General features: G+C 36.7%; 1 protein-coding gene across 3 annotated transcripts; it reads right to left on the bottom strand.

The window, feature by feature from the left end:
* Positions 1 to 495: 495 nt before the first annotated feature.
* On the bottom strand, positions 496 to 21,881 carry rfx4 (regulatory factor X, 4). Of its 3 annotated transcripts, none has more exons than XM_058751295.1 (18): positions 19,593 to 21,881; positions 16,810 to 16,896; positions 16,472 to 16,532; positions 15,431 to 15,554; positions 14,534 to 14,595; positions 13,081 to 13,294; positions 12,489 to 12,566; positions 12,225 to 12,388; positions 10,988 to 11,088; positions 10,840 to 10,898; positions 10,575 to 10,719; positions 9,909 to 10,003; positions 8,985 to 9,102; positions 8,122 to 8,241; positions 6,988 to 7,146; positions 6,656 to 6,821; positions 6,411 to 6,549; positions 496 to 1,970 (listed from the first exon to the last, which is right to left on the bottom strand). In XM_058751295.1, exons 1-18 carry the CDS (start codon positions 19,633 to 19,635, stop codon positions 1,710 to 1,712), a joined length of 2,196 nt encoding a protein of 731 aa, XP_058607278.1. In that variant the 5' UTR covers positions 19,636 to 21,881; the 3' UTR covers positions 496 to 1,709. The 3 variants fall into 3 exon arrangements, with proteins under 3 accessions (XP_058607278.1, XP_058607276.1, XP_058607279.1); XM_058751293.1 differs by having other exon boundaries at positions 498 to 1,970; positions 6,988 to 7,149; XM_058751296.1 differs by having other exon boundaries at positions 500 to 1,970; positions 6,656 to 6,782; positions 6,988 to 7,149.
* Between the last annotated feature and the right edge of the window lie 162 nt (positions 21,882 to 22,043).

Below are 22,043 nucleotides of genomic sequence, written 5' to 3' on the forward strand. Positions count from 1 at the left end.
ACAGAAAATAATAGATGCAATAGCTAACGTTATTACTTTATGTTTAGGTTCATCTTTTGTAAATCACTTTGGACAATGCCTGCAAAATGCATATGTAAATGTTTAGATTAAGTTTTCTGGGCCAGCCTTTAAAATGACTAGAATAGAATATATATCATCTGCACATCTTGTGCATCATCTTCATTAAAGAACATAGTGAGGATTTATCTGAACATTTGCATGCATACTTCCTGCCAAATAGGCCTATCAAACTCTTGACTTTCAGAGTTTTTTTTTTTTTTATGGCTGCATTTCATTAAAGTGCCCTTTTCGATGAATGCTTCATAGGTTTAAGGTCTTTTTAGAGTGCAAGGTGGAAATGGTAATGCACAAATAAATAAATATGCATATTTAAAGTCAAATTATCAATATGTGACCATTTAAAAAGTGTAACTGAGTGCATTAATCTGATTTCTTAGACTTTATTGATCAGTGCTGGTTTAACAATTTAAACAATTCTAAATTGTAACAAGTTCATATTAATTAGCTCAATACTTGTCTGTGTCAGTCCTGTCAGTACTTTATTGCTGTGTATATAGCAATATATATGTACAATTAAATTCTTCATATATATATATATATATTCCAAACATATATAGATAATGTAGACATTCAAACAAATAATAAGATTACATAATATGAACTGGGTTTTAAAAAATCTTTATGTGGCAACAAATAAATCCACATATATCATTTACATGGTAACGGCTGTCACCACAGAAGTTACTGAGTGCTTTTATTTACAAGAGAAAGTGACTAAAGATAATAAATGTTACATTTTCATATTCTTTCCTTTTTATTCCTACCCATAGGGTAATAGGTCCACAGTACCTTTGAGTGCATTCAAGAACACACAAACCTAGGTTAACACTTTTCGGTTCCTAAAATCATACAAAACTGGATATACAGTTCAAACACAGATAAACAATGCAAAGGGACACAATGTTACAAAGCTACAGAAAAGATTTCTAATATTCCCCCAGCCTCACACTGGGATAATTCTGCATGTGTGTAAAATGAGAAATCTTACTTTCACATTTGCATGCAACAAGTACTGACATGAGTGGCCCTTATTTGTTTGAACTCCTATGACGTAAGTATTCTGGCAGCGGACCAAGAGGGCGTTCTGAGATAAAATATTAAGGCATTTCTTCCTGTTGCTGAGAATGTGTTATGTTTATGCTAGGAAAGTAGCACACTTTGATGCTGACAAAGACAAAACAAACAAAAAAAAACCCCCGATGTGGTTGTCGTTATCATCACTGTTTGACGTCAAACACCCAGTCTGTGGTAACAGAACACTGCGAGATGCATACATATTTACGTTGAAACGAGGTCAGCAATCAAAGTTTTTGCACAGTAAATGAGTGCGTGGTCTATAATGCTCATGAGAGATAAATGATAAACAGGCAGGGAAAGGCACAACTGGGACACTGCCTTTTATGCACTCTCACAATGATTGCGATTCGAAAAGAGTTTCATTGGCAGCTTGCACTGTAAACACTGACCACACCAATACAAACATCTCTGACACAGTGTCATTCCCACTCAAATACATTCTCTGTAATTATGTTAAATATGGGCTGCTGCTGATTTATCTGTCCAGCTTTGCGCACAGCTTTGCACACGCAGACATCGTCTCTTGGAAAGAGACTCTCAGAAGGGTACAATCATTTTGCCCACCCGGTCGTGGCTTCACCGTTAATATAGGCGAATCCTGGAAAATGTTGCGCATGCTCATATTCAGAGTTCCTGCGTGGGGCGAGAGGGGAGTACATGTCTCCGGTGGAGTAGCGTGACGCGTGGACAGCGGGGCTGGAGTAACAGCTGTTGGCCGAGGGCACATCCGGCCATCGGGGGGTTACCGCGCTCGAGTGTAGAAGCGGAGACCCGCTCATCAAACAGGACTCCATTCTAGACATCTGTGGATACTATAAAACAGAGAGACATGTATGAGGACTATTGCAAAATATCAGAGACGTGGTTCATGTGGTGCATTTTTTAAGCAAATCTCATCTTCTTTCTTTATGTTAATAAAGCCATAAGCCATTTTTTTGAGGCCATGCATAAAGAGTGTTTTTGCAATGCAAAGTGGAGTGCCTAAAACACCCTTAACCACAGTCAAATTACTGTATCAATAAAAATAATTATAATAAAACAGCAAAAATGATAATGATATTTGATGAAAATGGTTTTAATAATATTATAAATAATAATTAAAATAACAATAAAAGTAATAAAAATACCAAACAATAACAATACATTAAAAGTAGCAATAATATGCCATTTCTTTATTTTGTGATATAATAAACAAAAATATTAACAATAATAATAACTATAATATAATGAATGTAGTAGTAGTAGTAGTAGTATCGCATCTCTTTATTTTTAGTTTAAGATATATAACAATGGGAAGACAAAGAATAATAATATTATAATTGCGATTACTATTGTTGTTGTTTATCTTTTGCTATTATTATAATATCATGATTCAAAAATAAAGAAATGCCATAATACTACTACTATAACTACTACTAATTATTATCAATATTTTTGTTGTTTGTTATGTTTGCTGTTATCATTATTATTATAAATAATAATAATAATGATGATGATGATGATGATGATGATGATAATAATAATTAGATATTATTTGGTCCTGACAGGACCAACTGACTAAACAGGACATAAATTCCCCTATGTTACACTATAATTAAATAAAAACAAACAAACAAATAAATATATAAAAACGGAAGGAAAAAAAAAAAAATGTACTGGTAATTTTCTGCCAGGACATTATCTATTAATTTTATAGACATTTCAGTTAAAAAATTCCTTCATATTAATACATCGTGCCTTTTTGTTTGTTTGTTTTTACAGTGTATGCATTCCATTCACTTTTCTTTTTTTGTTACCGTTAAAATTATGATGCAAGACTAATCTAACAATTTTCTAATTAGAAGTGCCAAACAATTTAGCATAATTTAAACATCTGTTCTGCATGCACAACAGAAAAAGGCCTTTTAAGTTAACATAGCACTTTTTCTTAAAGAGGCCCAAAAAGGTATTTTTGTTTCCGTGTGTAACAGACCAAAAACAAAACTGTGCATATCAGCTCAAGATATGTGTCTATATAAAACACTCTGTTCTCTCAGGGGAAGTCAGCATAATCTTCATTTGTCTCCTCTCCATTGCCTCCTTCAGAGTAGCCCTCTCAAACAAAGCATGGACATTGTATCCATTTTAAGTTGACGGAAAATAAGTGGAAGTAAAAATCTATAAGTGCTCTCTAAATAGAAACAGTCTACAGTCAGAGCTTTTATGAACGGCTGTGGCATGGAAAAAAGTCAGGCGGGGTCAGAGACCGAGATGTGTTGCTTGCTGACCTCTTGTTCATGAAGAGAAAAGAGACCATTGAATAACAATATTTTAATAAACGCTTTTCCATCTGGATCTCTGGCCGCTAGTTGTGCTGTCTGAGGCGGTCATTGAGTAGATATTGAGTGTGTGTGTGTGTGTGTGTGTGTGTGGGGGGTCTCTTGGCTCTCACTGGTCCACCTTTCAGAGTCTGCATCCGCTGTGTGGAGGAGAATTCAGCTACACTGCTTCTGAAACTCTGAGGCCCAGCTGATCCCCCATTACAAAGGCAGGCTGGGCCAGAGAGCTCTTGACAGGAAATTACCATCACACCCGCTTTGACTTTCAATATATGTGACGCAGACCCCTGCCTCTCAATCCACAACCAAACAGTTTAATTCAACCGTTCACACTCTCTCTAACTCAAGTACTACAGACTACTTAGCATTCAACTATACACTCAGTTTCTGAGCTAGTACCATGAACACTTTGTGTACACCTGCATACTAAAATGAACATTTCACACACTGAAAAACCATCATGCTTGTCCACAATTCAGTAAACCAATGCAAATATTTCTGTATCTCCTCCTAGAGCTTTCAGGCCACATCCACCAAACTTGGCACAATCAAATAGCCCATAAACATGTATTTAAAAACAAAAACAAAAATCTGTTATCTAGAATCAAGAACACTCTAGAGACCACATAGCTTTCAAACTTCAACTCTCTTGAAACTATACAATTATTCAAACTACATACCGTTTGATCTTAAAATATACATAATACTTGCATCCTTCAAATTTCAAATATTCAAACATTCCATAAACCCTAAATAACCTTGTCAAGGGAATTTTAACTTAAGGCCAAACCAACATTCAAAGTTTTCTAAAAATCTGCATGGAAAATGTTGCTTTGGGTGATTCATGCTAAAGTAATGGCAGCATTTTGAGATTTAGCTAGTGCTTTTACAATAAACTTTAACCCTAGGGTTCTCAAGAGGTTTAACAAAGACAATTAACTGAGGTTTTTCATCTTGGTTCTCATTCAGAAGTGAATACGCTTTAAATACATATGCTAAATGACCTGTATTTCTGATCAGGAGTTCAGCCGATTATCCTAGTGTGTGCTGAGGTAAGCAAGAATTCTCTATCCATAAACCTCTGTGGATAACAGTTCCCAGAACATTTCAGATGCTAATGACTGTAATACATCAAGCAACATTCACATTTACAAAAGTATTCTTCTCTCAGTTACAAACCCTGTAAAAGACAAGGATGGAATACACTTCCACTCTAAATACTGGGGAATACACAACCATTTCCATCTGTTATTAGGTTTTTTTCCCCCTAATGTTTGTTCCTGGCCTCATTGTTCATGATTCATCTTTGAATAAAATAGTTTGCTTTTGTCAAATCAAAAGTGACTTTCTTCTGAAACAACTTTCCTTTTAGGTTTAAGATAAAATCAGTGGATAAAATCAAGTCCAGTCAAAACTATTTTCATTTAAAAAAAATTAACCATAATAATAATAATAATATTAATAATAATAATACACAACCACTAAAATTGGCTGCAAATACAATTAATGCATATGAAAGCCTATTTCTGCCACACAGGAAAAAATCATGCTTTGGTAAATCATAATTATGACATAAAAACAGTCACAATAATGATACTCTGAGATAAATCTTAAGATTAAAAAAGGCATAATTATGATACACTACTATAGTACTATAATAATTATGAGATAAAATGTTATGAATTTAAAATAATGAAAATAATTAGTCGTAATTTTTTATCACATTTGCATGTTCACAGTTTCTTTGATGTTGATTAATGATCACATGACGTGCAGGTAAATAAAAATATTTCATCTTTTTTAGTATGCGTTTTATTTACTCCTATCCTTATGAATGGGAGAAACTCCAACGCGCAATAGTAGAGTCCCACTTTCTAAATGAAAGAGTCAAATTTCCCATAGAAACCTGACTAGAGTCGATGCACATGCGCAGTATAAGCGCGTTATGATTCCACAGGCGCACATTGGCTGGTCTAGCCTGAAAAATAAGCTTTTTAAACGCTATTTAGCATAAGAAACAACATTCATGGGGCAATTAATTTCAGATTTTTGTTGTTGATTTGACATATGTAATTTAATTGTGAGTTCAACGAACAGTTTGAGAGATTTCAGGACTCCCCCATTCATTAAGGTCTTGTACGAGCTGCCCGGAGGCGTTGCAAATATGGCCGCTGAATGAAGAGACTTTTTTAAAAATTTTAAAAATAAAATTTTTTATGATTTAATTAATTGTCAGCTTTTCATTAAATTCACAACCACCCTGCAGTTACTTTACGAACCCTAGTTTGGGAAACCTTGATGTAATATGTTTAATGCACTTCATGTTGTTTTCTTACACTTTGCATTTTTTTACATCATTATGGTACAAGATAATGCTATTTAAATCGATGTGATAAACGAGTTAAAATCAAAAGTAATCTAAAAGTAATCCAAAAGTAATCTGATTATGTTACCTTAAATGTGTAATGTAACGGATTACGTTACTGACTACAATTTGTGTCATGTAATCTGGAATCAGTAATGGATTACAATTTGGAAGTAATCTACCCAGCTCTGATTATGACTTACTTTCTCACTTTGACTTCATATCACATAATTGTGGCTTAGTATGTCATAATTTTGACTACTATGAGTAATAATTATGAGATAAAAAGTTGAAATGACAGTCAACTGACAAAAAGTCCATCATAATTTTGACTATCTCATAATTATGCCAGTTTCTGACTTGTGCCATAATAATGATTTATGATAAATGTGATTTTAACTGACATAAACCTTAACCAGTATTGTGACAATTAAAGGTGTTGTCTAAGAACATTGTGAAACTATATCCTATAAAAATGTGTTTTCGTAATAGTTCAGAGTTTGTGAATAAATAGTATCATATTAAAGTAATACTGTATGATTTTATCATTTTGGTGGGAGGAGCCTAACCTGTGCGGAGGTCCGGTGGTATGAGGAATAGTGCAGAGGGGTGGGCAGTCCTGGTTCGTGGGTTAAACTGGAGTACTGACTCTGAATAGCATGATGGTGCTGGTTTGCGTAGCTGCTGTAATTATAGCTGCCAGTATACCTAGAAAAAAAAAAAATAGTACAAATCTCTAAAAACATTTCATAATCCACACTGTAATGGCGTATTCAGCACATCATTTAAACGTCTAATGAATTTGTGGACTCACCCATGCTCATCTCGATGTGGGTAAACTGGCATCCTGTGAGCAGATGAGGAGCCATGCAGAGGGGGTCCGCCTCTCATGCAGGAAATCTGGGATCCAGGCTCGGGTGGGCTGCCACCTGAGGTTGTCACTGTGTATGTAAGGGACCAGGTATATGACTGAACAGCTCCTGGCACATACACAGACATACATATACAGAGAAACGTGTTTGGCTTGTTAATTAAATGATCTGATACAGTATTAATGGATGCATGGAATGGAGCCGTGCCAAATGTGCCATTGAATGCGAGACTGCGATGTAAGATAAGTTTTAGAATCAGTTCTACACTATTTACCTGTGGTAGCTGATATGCTGGTGTACTCTGGAGACTGGGCTGAATTGGGGGAACCCACTGCTGGTACACCCACCGAGTGAACAGACTTGGCAGGAGAGTAGGGTCCAGGTGACGTAGATGTGGGGGTGGAACCCATGAGCATCAGCTCTTCCCCAGAATCTGCTATAGTAGGACCAAAACAAAAGTCAGAGTGTTAAAGGTCAAAATGTTAGTGTTAAAGTGATTTTGAAAACTTTGTGATTTTCTCTACTGCAATCAACACATGTTTTGGATGCTGGTGTGCTCCAGCAGACGTCGTAACTAACTTACTCAGATGTGACATTCCTGGTCAACCAGTTTAGCTAGAAACACAATGCCGCACAACCTCTTCCACCAGACAGATCAGCACTAAACCAAGCCTAACTACGATAACTTTCACGCTGGTCTTTAATAGTCATACATATCTCATAATTTGCATAGGTGTTTTTGTAGCTTTTATGACTCATATAGTATGATATTCGAGAATATGGAGCTCATAGGAGGAAAAACACCTCATTGTTATTAAAAAATTAATGCTGCTGCTGATATTTATATGGCCAAAGTGTTAAATGAAATTCTAATAATTTGTAAAATAAATCAGTGAGAGCAGTATAGCAGACTACTTACATAAAATTAATATAAATATCAGTTGTCACTCATTATCTTCCAAAAATTAAATGATATTTAAATGTTATTTTTACAAAGTAGTTTTTATTGTGGGGGCAAAATAAGGAGGCAATTCACACTAATTATACTAAAAGGCCTTTTACTTCCTAAAGTAGTATGAACTATCAAGCAGACGACAGAAGTTATGTAGTAGATTGTGTTCAACATTGAGAGTTCTGTTTTGATTATGTTGATAATTTATAGAGGCCTTAGAAATTTGTGTATCAAATTTAATACACCTATAAGCTTTAACTTTGTTTTTAAAAAACAGCAGCTTAAAAATTCATACTTGAGGTTTGACTGTACAACATTTGTGTGACTCTCTTCAAGTAACATCACCTACAGAACTAATGAAAACTACTATTTTAGTGACAAATTAGCTTTCTGTGGCGGTCTCCAGACTGATGCCATGAGCAGTCAGCTCTATTTCTTGTATCAAATGGATCTCACCTGGTGTCCCCTCTCCTTTCATAGCCCTCATCAGTTCATTGGCTCTCTCTTGGCAGTGCAAAGACTCAAGCAGGTATAGTACATAGTCATCAAACATGAGGTGGATCAAATGGAATGAGCCTATAAGCACAAAAAAATAGTCCCATTTACCATAAAAAAGTTTATGTATTCTGCCAATTCAAGTCACCTGTCCAAGTAATAAATGAAGGCTTTGTGGAATATTCCCATACAGCATTAGCCAATCAAATGCAATTCGATTTACTGAAGCACATTTAAATGGTAAAAGCTCAAAACCAAGTCAGAACCAAGCTAGTGGTCCAACCGTAAACACTACAGAGTTACTGAAGCATATGATGCTTTGAGTCCATGTTCTGAATGAGATGGGGGAAAGAATTCATAAGGAGCATGGCACAATCCTCGCATTGTGTTAGCAACTCCAGCCACTATGTGCATAATAAACATTGCGGCTATTCAGCGGACTGGGCGCAATACTGCCCGGTCATAAAATGGGAAGAAGGGGGAAAGACTTGGTGGGGGTTAGCCTTTGTTAATTAGCTGTTTTGTACAGAGAGCTGCATTATCAAAACACTGCAACCAGCTGTGCCTTTGATATTCACAGACAGAGCTGACAGGGAGGGGGGCCTTTACCTCTTTTATGGCCCTTCTTTCAGTTACTTTGCCATAGACAGCTAGGTGGTGTAAGCCAAGAGTTAGCAAAGCTGCCATCTTAGTTAAAAGTTGACACTTGGTGTTGTGGATTGAGAAACTTTTAGTTAACTTGACAAATCAAATGAGTTAAAAGAAGATTCATATCTACTCTCCCTAATAGGATGATGGTGACAAAACAGTGCAGACTGACTCACCGAAGCTGGGTGCACTATGTAGCGTCATATCCCGGATAACTCTGGTCCCGAAACACGACCACATGAGCAGGAACTGCTGAGCTACCCTCTTCAGGCATCCGGGTCTCTTCCCCGCCACCTAAATGGAGTATTACCATGAGAAAAGCCTGGGGGAGGGCACAGGGGCCTTAACCTTTGGGTCTAACCCCCAAGAACGAAAAACATGTCAACAAGTCAACTATTTGATTTGCCCCTGAGGAAACACCCTCCCATTGAACTATTGTCTGGTAGGTAGTAGAAGTTCCCATGGAAACCAGATTTACAAGCCCATATCTGGACTATAATGGGCACGAAAAGGGGCCATGAAGACATTATTAAGTTGGGGAATTGCATCACGAAGTATGTTGTGACGCCATTTAGAGTTGCATGGGTTGGACGCCTGCAGATTTAGTTTGGATTTGAAGAACATATGAACAGTGCTTGAAAAGGGCTATGAAAAACCTTGATATTCTAAATATCTCTATAATGAATGAATAAAATAGTTTGAATAATACAAATGGACTATACAAAATTATTAAAAATAATAATTTAGCAATAATTAATATATTTTTAAATGGCAAATAGTCAGTAATTTTATTCAGCAAGGACTCATTATGAAATTTACAATGTTAAAAAAGTTATTTCAAAGAAATGCTGTTCCTACTAGTATAAAAAGTAGCATAGTTGCTACAAAAATAAATAAAAATACATACATCATACATATATATATATATATATATATACACACACACACACACACACACACACACACACACATATACATACATACACATACATACATACACACACACACACACACACACACACACACACACATTCACATATAAATTCAAAAAGTTAAGTGTAAATTAAGCATTATAAGAATTTCAAGGCCTGTACACTTACCCTCACGACACATCTCTCTACCATAGAGTCCAGCCACTCGATGTAGGCTTCAATGGGCGACTGGTCCTCCAACAGTCTGTCAAATTCTTGATACACTTTGAAAAACAACAGAAAACAGACAGATTAACAATATATCTGAGTAGGAAGAAGAAATCATAAGCAACCTAAATTAATAAAAGTCTTTCTTTGAAGCATTCATTTCACAATATCAGTTTTAATTGCTTACAAAAGTTGCTTATACATAATTGCAAAAATGCCACTGGCACAGACTTGAGATCTCTGTATGAAATATTGAAAGAGAGGAGCTCAGAATCCTCTTTTGAGGATGACATGACAGAATCTTTGAACTTTGACCTGATCAGTCATGTGAGAGGTTGACGCTGAAATGAATTTGAAATGCTCCTCAGGGTGTCAAACTGTGAGGGTTAACCTCTCAGTGTCTGTGGTTAAAGCTCGACTCTCATGGTCGTGGGAATGATTCTGCGCTGGTTGACAGCTACTGTGTGAAATCCGAATCATAAACCAGCAGGGCTTTTAACACAGCGCTGCATGTGACTCTGCTGCAATAACACACTGCACTAAACTAGTGAAGCACAGAAACACTAATAAATCATTCTGAACGAAACCAGCTAGGTCTTATCAAATACTTTTTCATTTAAATCTTACAGTGGATGATAAGCCTCCTCTGGTCCTCTCTGGAGTCTTCCATTGTATAAAGAGTCTGTTTAGTGATGCTGTTAAGGTCTACGTTCCTCCAGTCCTCAAGCATCTGAAAGGTGATGTCTGCACTGTGAATCACAGTTCGAGAGGCCTGCAAGAGCAAGTATATAATTCAAATTTCACCCTGCAATATGCCTGATCATATACACTTGATGCAGACATGAAGGAAAATAGGAAAATGTTACATATTTAACATAAAATTCCTGTATACCTGACATAGATGGTTTAATGATGTTTGTCTTTTAAGAATCTGGGAAAATCTTCTTGACACTGAGAATAAAACATATTTGCTCAGAGTTGGCCTTAGAATGCCAGCAAAATTCATTTTGATGTTTTTAAGAGTACATATTTGCACATACATTCAAACTTTATGTTGCGCAAGTTCTCAGGCAGGTCATGTAATGCCACCTTCAGCCACTCGTCCAGCTGCTTGGCAAACTTCCTGATCACCTGAGTCAGGCTACATTATTCAGAACACACAAACAAGGACATCATGTAGTACACTACACTTAAGTACAAAAGGAAGCTCTGACGCAATGAATTTTTGACCTTTTGTCTGGGGCAATTCAAATAAGAGTCATGCGTCATTGACAGGAAATCTTCTGGTAAGTTAATTACACTGACGCAAAAGTATGAAATGCAGATAATGCTAGCAATGATCCCAATGGCAACAGTATTTAAGGTATTTATTTAGCTTGAAGAGAAAAGTCCATTTGACCAAAGGTGGTTGGTTGGTTGGTGTTTTAACGCTATTCCAACTTCCTTATCTATCTTCATGGAGAGTAACAAGTTGAAATACAATAAGTCCAATTTAAAAACCTATTTAAGGACTCTGGCACGAGGATGTTAATTTGATATTAAGAAACTGTATGTGATTCTAGAATGTCTATTAAGCATTGCGTATATATGATCTGATCCCAGTGATTACTGAAAATAAAGATAGGCTAATTTCATACAGTTGTTCGTAATGAGGCAATGCGGATTATGTTGAATGTGAAACATCCATATATGCACATAAAAATCTGGTCACACTTTATTTTAAGGTCCAATTCTTGCTATTAACATAACATTAACTACAACTTTTCCCTCAATAAAGTCCTAATTAGCTGATTATTAATAGTTAGTAAGGTAGTTGTTAAGTTTAGGTATTGGGTAGGATTAGGGATGTAGAATATGGTCATGCAGATTGTGTGTTTAATAAGTACTAATAAACAGCCAATATGTTAATAATAGGCATGCTAATAAGCAACTAGTTAATACCGAGAATTGGTCCCTATATTACAGTGTTACCAAAAATTCTAATAATGTGAGATTTTACTTGACTTTAACTTTCAGCTAATGTCACAAAGCCCTCTTATTTAGTCAAATTCTCTCTTTTCTAATCATTTCATATAGGTACAGCCTTTCTCAATCCAGAATCAAATCCTGTCATAATTATTTTTCTTATTAAATATCCTGTTTTACTCAGAATTATGTCAAACTGAGGAATTAAAATGGACTGCATGTAGTTCTGAAAGATAACGCAGCACTTTCCAAAACTGCAGGTGTATGAATGATGTTTTTAACAAAATCTAAACAGGCAGGAATGGGACTCACCTGTCAGGCAGAGCCTGTAGGACGGTGGGCATGAGGACTCCTGAGATGGCCTTGTACAATATGGAGTCACACACACCGACTATGTTGACCACTGTCGAAGAGCCCAGGACAGGGAGCATGTGGGGCGGCATGCCCTGCCAAAAGTGCAACAGGAAGCTCTGGACCTACGCATTTACACAAACACAAATAAACATTGCAATAACATGACGGAATTAATCACCCTCATCATGCCACCAGATGAAAAAGCTTGAAGAAAAAGCAGACCTCGTCAAAGTTGGCTCGTATGACTGTATCCAGTATCCTCTGGCAGTGAGTTCTGTACATCATGATAAAGGTTGAGACCTTTTAGAGGAAAAAAGCTCATTTAAATGACTTCTAATACTTTCCCACAGAGAATAATTCACTTGGTGTTAATGATGTCATACCAAATTCATTCCTGACTCATGGTCATGCATTAATAAGACCCCCAAAGACTCTAACACTAAAGAAAGAGGATACAAATACCAAACAACAAAAAAGCTGCTTTCACGAATAATGCCTATTTACAAGGTCCTGCCAAACCAGTGTATAAAAAGAGGCTTTAAAGATCAGAAACTCACAAACCATTTAAAATTACAGGCGCCTTTTTAAAGCGAGACAGCTAGTGCCCATCCTTTGTGCAATGCGAGATCTTATTATCTACTTGAAAGATTAAGAGTTCGCTAGGAACCAACACATAAATCCTCCAGGTCCTCATCTAAATCCAGGCCCAGGGAAGGTCCGTCTGACACATGAAAGCAGGATCTAGAGGGCAGGAGGAGGGTGAGGGGGGTTGGAGTTGGAGGTTAGCAGTTAGAGGTTTTAGTGATCTGTTTACCTTCTCCTCTGGCAGACTGGCGGGCAGATTTAAGTCTTTGACATTTGGAAAGTCTGGCAGGAGAGTGCCCAGCTTGGAGCGCGGTGAATACGCCACTGTCTGTTTGGTGACCTCTTTCTTGCCCGTCTCGTTCACCCACGCAGCGCCCTTTTTAGAGTACATCACATCGTAGTATTGAGAGCTCTCTTTCACAGCGATTCCATAGTAGTGATACCTAAGAGGGATGAGTGAGTGGCAGAATGAAAATTTGTATTTGTTTGCTAATTAAAGCAGTCTTACAAAAGCAGTTAAAGCAGTCATGATTAGGTTTTTATAATCTCTGCATTGCTACTTTTTTATACACATGAATAACTTTTTCCATATTATCTGTGTAGTGTAAATGGCGATACATCTCTCAATTCCTAAGATTCTCATGACTGCATCTTTTTTGACAGTTCATTTGGTGCTATAGGTGTGATAAGGCATGACCAAAAGTTGTATACTTTTTGTTCGGCACGAAAAATGTAACTACATAGATTACAAATATATATATTTTAATTCTAAATATTAAAAATAAAAATAAAAATCACCATGAACTTTAGAAGTGAGCACTTTTGATTGAGTGAACTTTTGGATAAAAGGGGGTGGATAATTGTGCAAATATATTACCATATATACAATTTTTTTTTTTTGGAAGTGATACAGACTCCACTTGTGGGCAGTGTTGGGGAAAGTTACTTTTAAAAGTAATGCATTACAATATTGCGCTACTCCCCAAAAAGTTACTAATTGCGTTACTTGCATTGTGTGTTATATTACTTTTGTGTTACTTTTTCCTCACCTGGGCTGGGCTTGCTAACAAAAAATAAATTAATAACAAATAACACTTATTTCAGCAATAAAAAAAAAAACAAATGTGATGTTTAACTCAAGTCATGTAGTTATGGTTATCTTATCTGTATGGTTGAATTGGACCATCAAAGGTCAGCACTGAGATTAAATACATAATATACATTTGTGTCATTTAAAAGATTTAATTATTACAGGTTTGCGGAATTGAGTTTGCATTTCAACTGTTTTTATTCATTTCTAGGAATACTGAATCTGTTTTTGAGCAAGTGAGATGAATGTTCACATTTAGTCTAGAACTACAGTAACCATCATGTTTACACAGCACACACAAGCACTTACTCACAATTTCTCTCAACATGGAAACTAGAGGTCTCAATAAATAAATGGAAAACAAAGTAACTTGCGTTACTTATTTGAAAAAGTAACTCAGATATTTTGTTGTAAATTTAAAAGTAATGCATTACTTTAGTTACTTGAAAAAAAGTAATCCGATTACGTAGTTACTTGTAATGCGTTACCCCCAACACTGCTTGTGGGTTGACGTGACCTACTTGATAAGACACATTTAAAGTGACATGACAAATGTAAAAAGCTAAAAGAAGTTCTTGAATAAGGAACTTACTTTGACTGGCCTCTGGTTCCTAGTCTCCGTGTGGTTAACTGAGGAAACTGTTGTCTTATTATCTGTTGGATCAGGTAAAAAGAAAAAAAACACACACATATATTGAGCTTTTCTGGGCACATCTTTTGTGACATCAGTGTGTTGTGTTACAACTACGACAAAAATATCTTCTCAATCATCTTGTTAGATTCATACATGTCCAGTGACATTTCTTTTCTCGCCAATCTCTCATTCTCTCTCTGCTTTTTGTCCATGAGCTCCATGGTCCAGCTCCCGGTGCAGAAAACTTTGCAAACAGTGAAGCTCTCTATTGTGTGGGATGAAAAAAGAGGCCAAGCTGTGAAGTTTCTGTCAGGCTTGGCTTGATAAATGAGCAGACAGGGAGGCAGGTCCAGCTCTCTCTCTCTTTTTTGTCCTGAATCAATGAAGCCTTCCTAAAGGACACCCCACGCTGCTCCAGCCACTGATCTAACATTCCGCAACATCTCACCCTTCCAAATTTCCTTTAATTACACATTAATCCAGGCCCCCTCTCTTTTTCAATATCCTCCGACAGGACCCGGGGGAGCGGGATAAGGGTGTCGGGGGGCGGCTATATGAGTAGGTGGGTTGAGGGGTTGTGGGAACAAGGGTGAACATGTTCATTGTTTATATTGTCCAGCTATGAGTTTGCAGAAGAGGTGTAAGAAAAGACCACTGGCTGTGGTTCTTCATAATACCCAGTATTATGTCATGCTTTTTTTTGTAACAGATGTTTTCCTTCCTCTTTCATGTGAACATGCATGTTTATAGGATCTTTGATGAGAGAAAACTCCATGATTACCTCATCAAAACTTGACTATCATAAAAGACAGAACATTTGACTTCTTCACTGAAGGGTTGCATACAGGTTTTTACCTTCCCAAAGCTTGCAGCGTTGACCGGCTGAGAATCAAGTTTCTCGCAGAAGTCCAAATAATGCATGTACAGTGCACTGCGAGGAATACAAACACCCTCTGCAATCTCATAGTTCTCCTCCAACCTGATGAAAACACAGTTTGGTCAATGCACATGGAAAGCTAGTGTCTAGAGAAAACACGTTAAGGAATCATAAGTCAATGGAGGGAAGCATAACTGTAGTTTTAAAACAAATATCATTGCCTTATCCAGTTACACTGTAGGTACTGGAATGATCTTCAAGCATGGCCAGCATGAAACTGTAGTTTATTTTACAAACATATTTTCAAGTAGTGCTTATATGCACAATTTTTTTGCACTTACTCTATTTATGTTGTGGCAAATATATTGCGTTTAGTTATATATACACTGTCTCAAATTCAAATGAGTACTCATTTTATAAAATACATTTTTAATAGTGTGGTTTAGTGTGCATATGTTTACGACCAATTGCAAGTTTAATTTAAATAATTTTGATAATATTTCAAATGAGAGAAACAAGTCAGAGTCATATAGACTGTATTTTTTTTAGATTTGTTTGCCATATACTAGATAGAAAAGCAATATTTTGTATAATTCGCTGATCCTTTAATAAACTATTTCTCTGTTTTCCTTTCTGATATAGTTGAATCCTGACAATTTACAAGCTACAGGACAGCAAACACACCATTTGGGAAATTCAACAGTGGTTTTCTGATCTAGAATTTTCCAACAAAAGTGCATGGTTTGTTTGAAAGTCATGTAGCAAGTAATGTATCAATGTGACATGTTACAAAATCGAGCACTGAAACTGTATATAAACAGCTATATGTCTCAAACACATTGTATTTCACAGACTGAAGCATTTTTTTGCCATTGGGTGTCACTTTAAAAAGTTAATTATACATATTGGTCATTTTACTATGGTTTAAAACCTTGAACAAGAATTCAACTGTGTCAGGTGATAAAGATAAAAAATAAAGATGATTTATAAGTGACATTTCTGGTGTAGATTAGACTCACCATTGTAATGTGGCAGGTGTCGAATGTGGCTTAGATGCTCGGTTGTTTTCCTTCTCCTCGTCTTTTATAAAAAGAAAAACAACAATCAGGATTAGTAATTTACCTTAACTAAAAATAACATATAAATACCGTAAATATGACATAATAAATAAATTACACACAATGCATTATATATTATATATAAAGTAAAATATAGGCTACTGAACAGAGTATTACAAATGTATTTTGAGTCTTTTTTTCTTATCTTTTTCACATTAGGGCCCATTTGAAATAATTGTTCATGTTTCATGCAGTTTATGGTTTCATTTAATTTATTCATAAATGTTCGTTAGACTTACTTTCGTCGTTGGACATATTTCCAATAGAAGAGTGGCTGGAGAAGCGCTTGGTCTCGCTTTCGTTCAGACATCTTTCAATCCAGCTCTCTGAAAAAGTTACAAAAAAATATGTAGGCCTACGCATATATACATTTACATTACGCCTTTTTATTGCATAAATCTTCCCAGTATTGTTACGTCCTCTCTTTTTTTCTGAGATGAAATCATTTTTTTGTTATCAGTTTAAAACCACAAACGTTTCATTTTGCTTTCATTTATTATTTCCCGTTCCATTTTATTTGTATTTATTTAAACACAGCCTAAATTTCAACATCATATGGTTTATCTTATTCATTCCCATCTGCAGAAGCAACAGGTGCATGAGCGCTCTGTGGTTTCTAAACTTCATTTATTTTATTTTTTTTTTTTCTTGAAAAAAAATTTGCGAAAGTGTTGAACTGTAATTGTTCATTAGTAAATTCCACATAATTGTTCTTGTTCACACGAACTGTCAGTTTGTGGTCGAGTGAGAGCAAAAAACATCAGTAAACGTGGCTGTGTGTTATTGCAGCCACTGTCTATAGAGTTGAGGGGCAGAATAATGACGGTGCAATTCAATTACAATCGATTGTGCGGATCTTTGGGCAGCTGGGATTCTATTTGAAATGTTTTCAGCAGAACTGCAGGAATCCCGCATTGTTCCCGAGGCGAATTACAAGCGCGCGCACGCTCAATTGATTCCGCGCGCTCCTCCATAGCGCTGTCGTCATAATAGAACCTTTTTAGCGCCATTCTCATTTCTGCTATGCAAGTAAGCCGGCTGGTGTCCTTACATCACAAAACAGAAACACTTATAATATAATTCGATTCGAACTTGTGTCAATCCTGTTTTCCCGCACGGGCCATGGCAACGGTCGCTATAGCATTGGTTGCCAGGGCTGCGAGTCGACTGGGAAAGCAACAGCCTGCTGCTGCATCAGATGGCGGCTGAAGTTATAGTGAAAGTTATGAGACTTAAAACTTTTGTTGGATAAGTTACTTGACAGCCGTCAGACAACGAACTGCTCAAACAGCAGGTGTAGAGCAAGAAGCAGTTTCGATTTTATTAAAATATTCTTTTAGGAGTGATACACTGTAAAAAGTGAAAGTTGACAACTTAAAAAAATTGAGGAAACCCGTTGCCTTAAAATTATTAAGTATATAATAATTTTTTTAAAAAGTTAAGTGAACTTGACAATTCAATTAACTTATTTTTTTTATTATTATTTACTTAAAATTTTTAAGGCAACGGGTTTCCTCTATTTTTTTTTAAGTTGTCAACTTATCACTTTTTACAGTGTATGATGAAATGATTAAGACTGAAATCTACATTGCAGGTCATAGTTTGGGAGCTAAAAAACCTGAATCGGGCCCAGTTTTGATGCATCATAATAATCCTAATAAATCCTCATCATCAGTTTCAACAGGAGACAATCAAGCAGAACTATTAAAAAAACAACCGGACAGTATTTCACATGTAGCCTCTCTCATAACTGGGTTAAGGCCATTTATTATCATTATTTTAATTAAAGTTCTTAAAGTTTAGATATTTTACATAACAGAAATCCAATTTTCCTTACAGTGACAGTTATTGAGAAGCAAAATAAACCTGAAGTGAGATGGAGAAAAAGTTAAACAACTTAAATTTACTTAAAATGCGAAATAACCCTTGCATTACAAAATACATTTTATAAGGTAATTTTAAAAATGTCACTATAAGTGATATCACTATCATAACGCCAGACAATAACAAATTATTTATTTGACTTTTTAAAATTGTAATAATAGATGCTTTGGAACGCCACCAATTGGTTATTATTATTACTTTTTAAAACAATTTAGTAAAATTTTTGCTGAAATTTTATTATAAATGTATTTAAATTTAAAAAGTATTATTATTATTATTCTGCAGCTGTTATTTTGAAGCTCAACAAATATTTTTTTCTCAAACTAATTAATCTCCGTCAGCGTTGGCTTAGTCAATTGAGATCAGATTTTCAGTCTGTAATTGAATTATTTGCTCTGTGAACAGTTTAAGTGCTCTAAATAATTGGATTAAATCCAATCTAAAAGGCGAGACTGATCTGAGATCATTCATAATCATGCATTGAATATCAGAGTGAAAAAGAGTCATCTAAATATAGCAAATATTCAATAATTAACATATTTTTTCCTAGAACAATTGCATTGAACAGAATTGAACTCTTGCGTAACTGTGCTTTTTGAAGCCACATGGAATTTGTTTAAAAAAAAAAAAAAAAAAGTAAATAAGATTTTTTTTGGTTAAAACACTACAGCAAGACATGTTTTCTAAATATTCCGTACAAAATATAATGTTGTCTTCAGTGTTTATAGCTACTGAGTGTAGCTTCACTCAAGTCAAAACCTGGCTTGAGCAGGTGCATCATTTTCATAAAACTTTTAAACTGGACGACAAACTCAGAACTGTGAGCTTATGCGAGTTTAGTCTAAATTTAAGGTCACATTGCTACTCCATAAAACCGCCGTCCACTTCACGTAATCCCAAAACCGTGTAAAACAATATTCTCAGCAAAAGAGCACCCATCCTGTGCAATCAAAAACGAGGCCAAAAAACATGCCAACTTATCTCTTGGTGAACTAGATTCAAGAGCTTCCCTGACGGAAGGTTAAATAACTTTTTCTGATGCCAATCTCAGGTCACACAATCCCAAGGCCCGTTTTGCGTTCCAAAAGAACCCAGATCCTAAGCGTCCCGATGTCACGGCGGTGCAGCAGGAACCAACCTGTGGAATCCATGTCAGGCTCTTCCAGCAGCCCACAATGCATCCTCTTCCCATGCACGTTCCAGGGGCTCCTCTGAGAAAATGGCTCCGTGCAGGACTCCCCCTCCTCAGCTCCCTCCGTCTCTCCGAGAGAACTGCCCGGCGCTGAGATGCATAAGATGTGAGGTCCGTGGAGAGGGTGGCGGTGGTGATGGAGGTGGGGGTGTGGGTTGTAGGAGCGGGTGGGGTGGGGTGGGGTGGGGATGGGGGGGTCACAGACTCCAGAGATCCAGCGGGGGAAAAGCCAGAGCCGTCAAAATGTTTGCTGATGTTTCATGGGAAAGGGGCTGATTTTATAGGAGCCCTGATGGGGGACATGTCATTGATAGGCTCGGCAGGCTGATGAATGGCTTCGAGTCAGATGGGGATGTGGCAAGGCTCACTGGAAGTCTTTTGTGGGGCTGTTTTGAATAAGAAAAGCTCCCTTCCCAGAAAAAAAGAGGCTTAGATCTACGCAATCCCAGCACTGTGGCCTCCCCGTCTCCCATTATAGCATTTAATACGTTTTCGTACCCTCTCCTCACACGCACATACACACTCTGCCCCCACTGCTTTAGTTTTAAAGTTCTCCATCCAAGGGCCACTTTTTGGCCCATTGCAAAACTTTTTTTTTGATGTCTTCAACTCCGAAGCTCTGGAAACGGGAGCGCCGATGTTGCGTTCATTCAAAATCAACGCAAAAAACGCCAAACTCTCACGCAAATGCGTTCCTTCGTCATTTTGGATGCTTTTGACGCCAAACGCCCATTAAGGCCGTTGCCAAAACTGGAAAGAGAAAGTTTGGTGGACCCCCTCCCCTTCTCACTCTCTCCTTGAAGCAACCTTATTTTAGTGTGCTGGGAGGAGAGCGCGGCCACAAAAGAGGGAAGTAAAAGTGTAGAGCCTGAGGCAGGGAGGGCTCTGATGGAGTGCCTACAAACTGCAGAAGGGAAAGCTGTGATTAGAATATGAATGGAACCACGGGGGAAAGAGAGAGTGAGTAGGAGAAAGGGGGATTATGGTGGAACTGCTCTCCACTTGCTGGATGGTACAGGAACGCTCGCTCCTACATCCATCAACTGCGCAGGCGTAAGGATGCCAGCTCCTCGCTGCGTGGCGGCAGGACTTCAGCTGGAGATATTTGTCATTTGAGTCTTGGATGGAACTAATAGTGGCCCCGAAAATGTGTTTAAACACTTAATTTAAGATTAGAACATTGGGTTATAAAATATCAAACCAACTGCCAATTATTTAAAAGAAAGAACACTGAGCAAAACATTTAGTTGAAAATTTAAGTTTTAAGTGTTAAAACATCAGATATACTTGGAACTATACGATTTTTTGTACACTTTCTGGTTGTCAAATGTTAGTGTAAAATATCCTTAGATGACATACGTTCACCTGTGTGAACTTGATGCCATTGGTTTGATATTTTATCATCTAATGCAATGCAATTTTGGGGGGCCATAAGCAAACCAACACTGAACCATCAGTTGTTACAGCATAGCATCTTTGCTTATTGTTGGCAAATGTTTTTTGGTCCATGCTATGACTCAGTATTCCAGTTTGCTGTCTAGAGATACACTATTGTTCAAATGTTTGGGGTCAGTAAGATTTGTTCTTAGACTTTTTGTTCAGCAAGGACATGTTAAATTCATAAAAAGTAGAGTTAAAGACATTTCTGTTTCAAATAAATGTTGTTCTTTTAAACTTTCTATTCATTAAGTATCCAGATAAAATACATTACAGTTTCCACAAAATATTAAGCAGCACAAGTATTTTCAGCATTGATTGTGTTATTGATAATGTTATTGTTGAGCATATTAGAATGATTTCTGAATGATAATCTGACTGACACTGAAGTCTGGAGTAATGGCTGCTGACAATTCAGCTTTGCCATCATAGGAATAAATATATATTTTTTAAATATATTAAATAGAAAACTTATAACTTGTAATATTATAATTCCTTTTAAAAATACAAAAACTACAAATACATGACTCCAAATGTTTGACAGTAGTGTACCTCTCATATTAAAAATAAGTAAATAAATTAAAAAAACAGAACTAATGCTACAAATCTTCAAAGAAACAGAACAAAATAACAAATTGAAAGCTTCATCTAAAGGCCAGTATCCCAGCTTTCATTTGAAACTGTATGGATTAACCAGCACCTCTAACAAGCTGGGAAGTGGATGGCGAGAGAGAGGCAAACATCAATGAAAATTTCCTTAATTACAGTTTTCAAGATGGAGGCTGTGAAGGAAAGGAGGGAGGAGAAAGGGAATCTTTGCATCGTCTCCTCAGAAGACTTCCTTTTTCTGTTCGTCTACTCTCAGTCTCATTAGCCCCTCATTAGCTAGGACAGGTGCAGCCGGCCAAAAGAGACACCCTCAGACTCTTATACCCCCCCAACCAGCGAGCGAGCCGCACT

The sequence above is a fragment of the Onychostoma macrolepis genome, chromosome 18, assembly GCF_012432095.1.
Source record: "Onychostoma macrolepis isolate SWU-2019 chromosome 18, ASM1243209v1, whole genome shotgun sequence".
Classification (NCBI taxonomy): domain Eukaryota; kingdom Metazoa; phylum Chordata; class Actinopteri; order Cypriniformes; family Cyprinidae; genus Onychostoma; species Onychostoma macrolepis.

Coding starts and splice junctions, on each gene's coding strand:
- rfx4 (XM_058751293.1), bottom strand. CDS start 19,635: ATGCATTGTGGGCTGCTGGAAGAGCCTGACATGGATTCCACAG. Junction 15,555..16,471: donor ACACCTGCCACATTACAATG/GTGAGTCTAATC, acceptor TGTTTTCATCAG/GTTGGAGGAGAACTATGAGA. Junction 7,150..8,121: donor GAAAGGAGAGGGGACACCAG/GTGAGATCCATT, acceptor GTCCTACTATAG/CAGATTCTGGGGAAGAGCTG.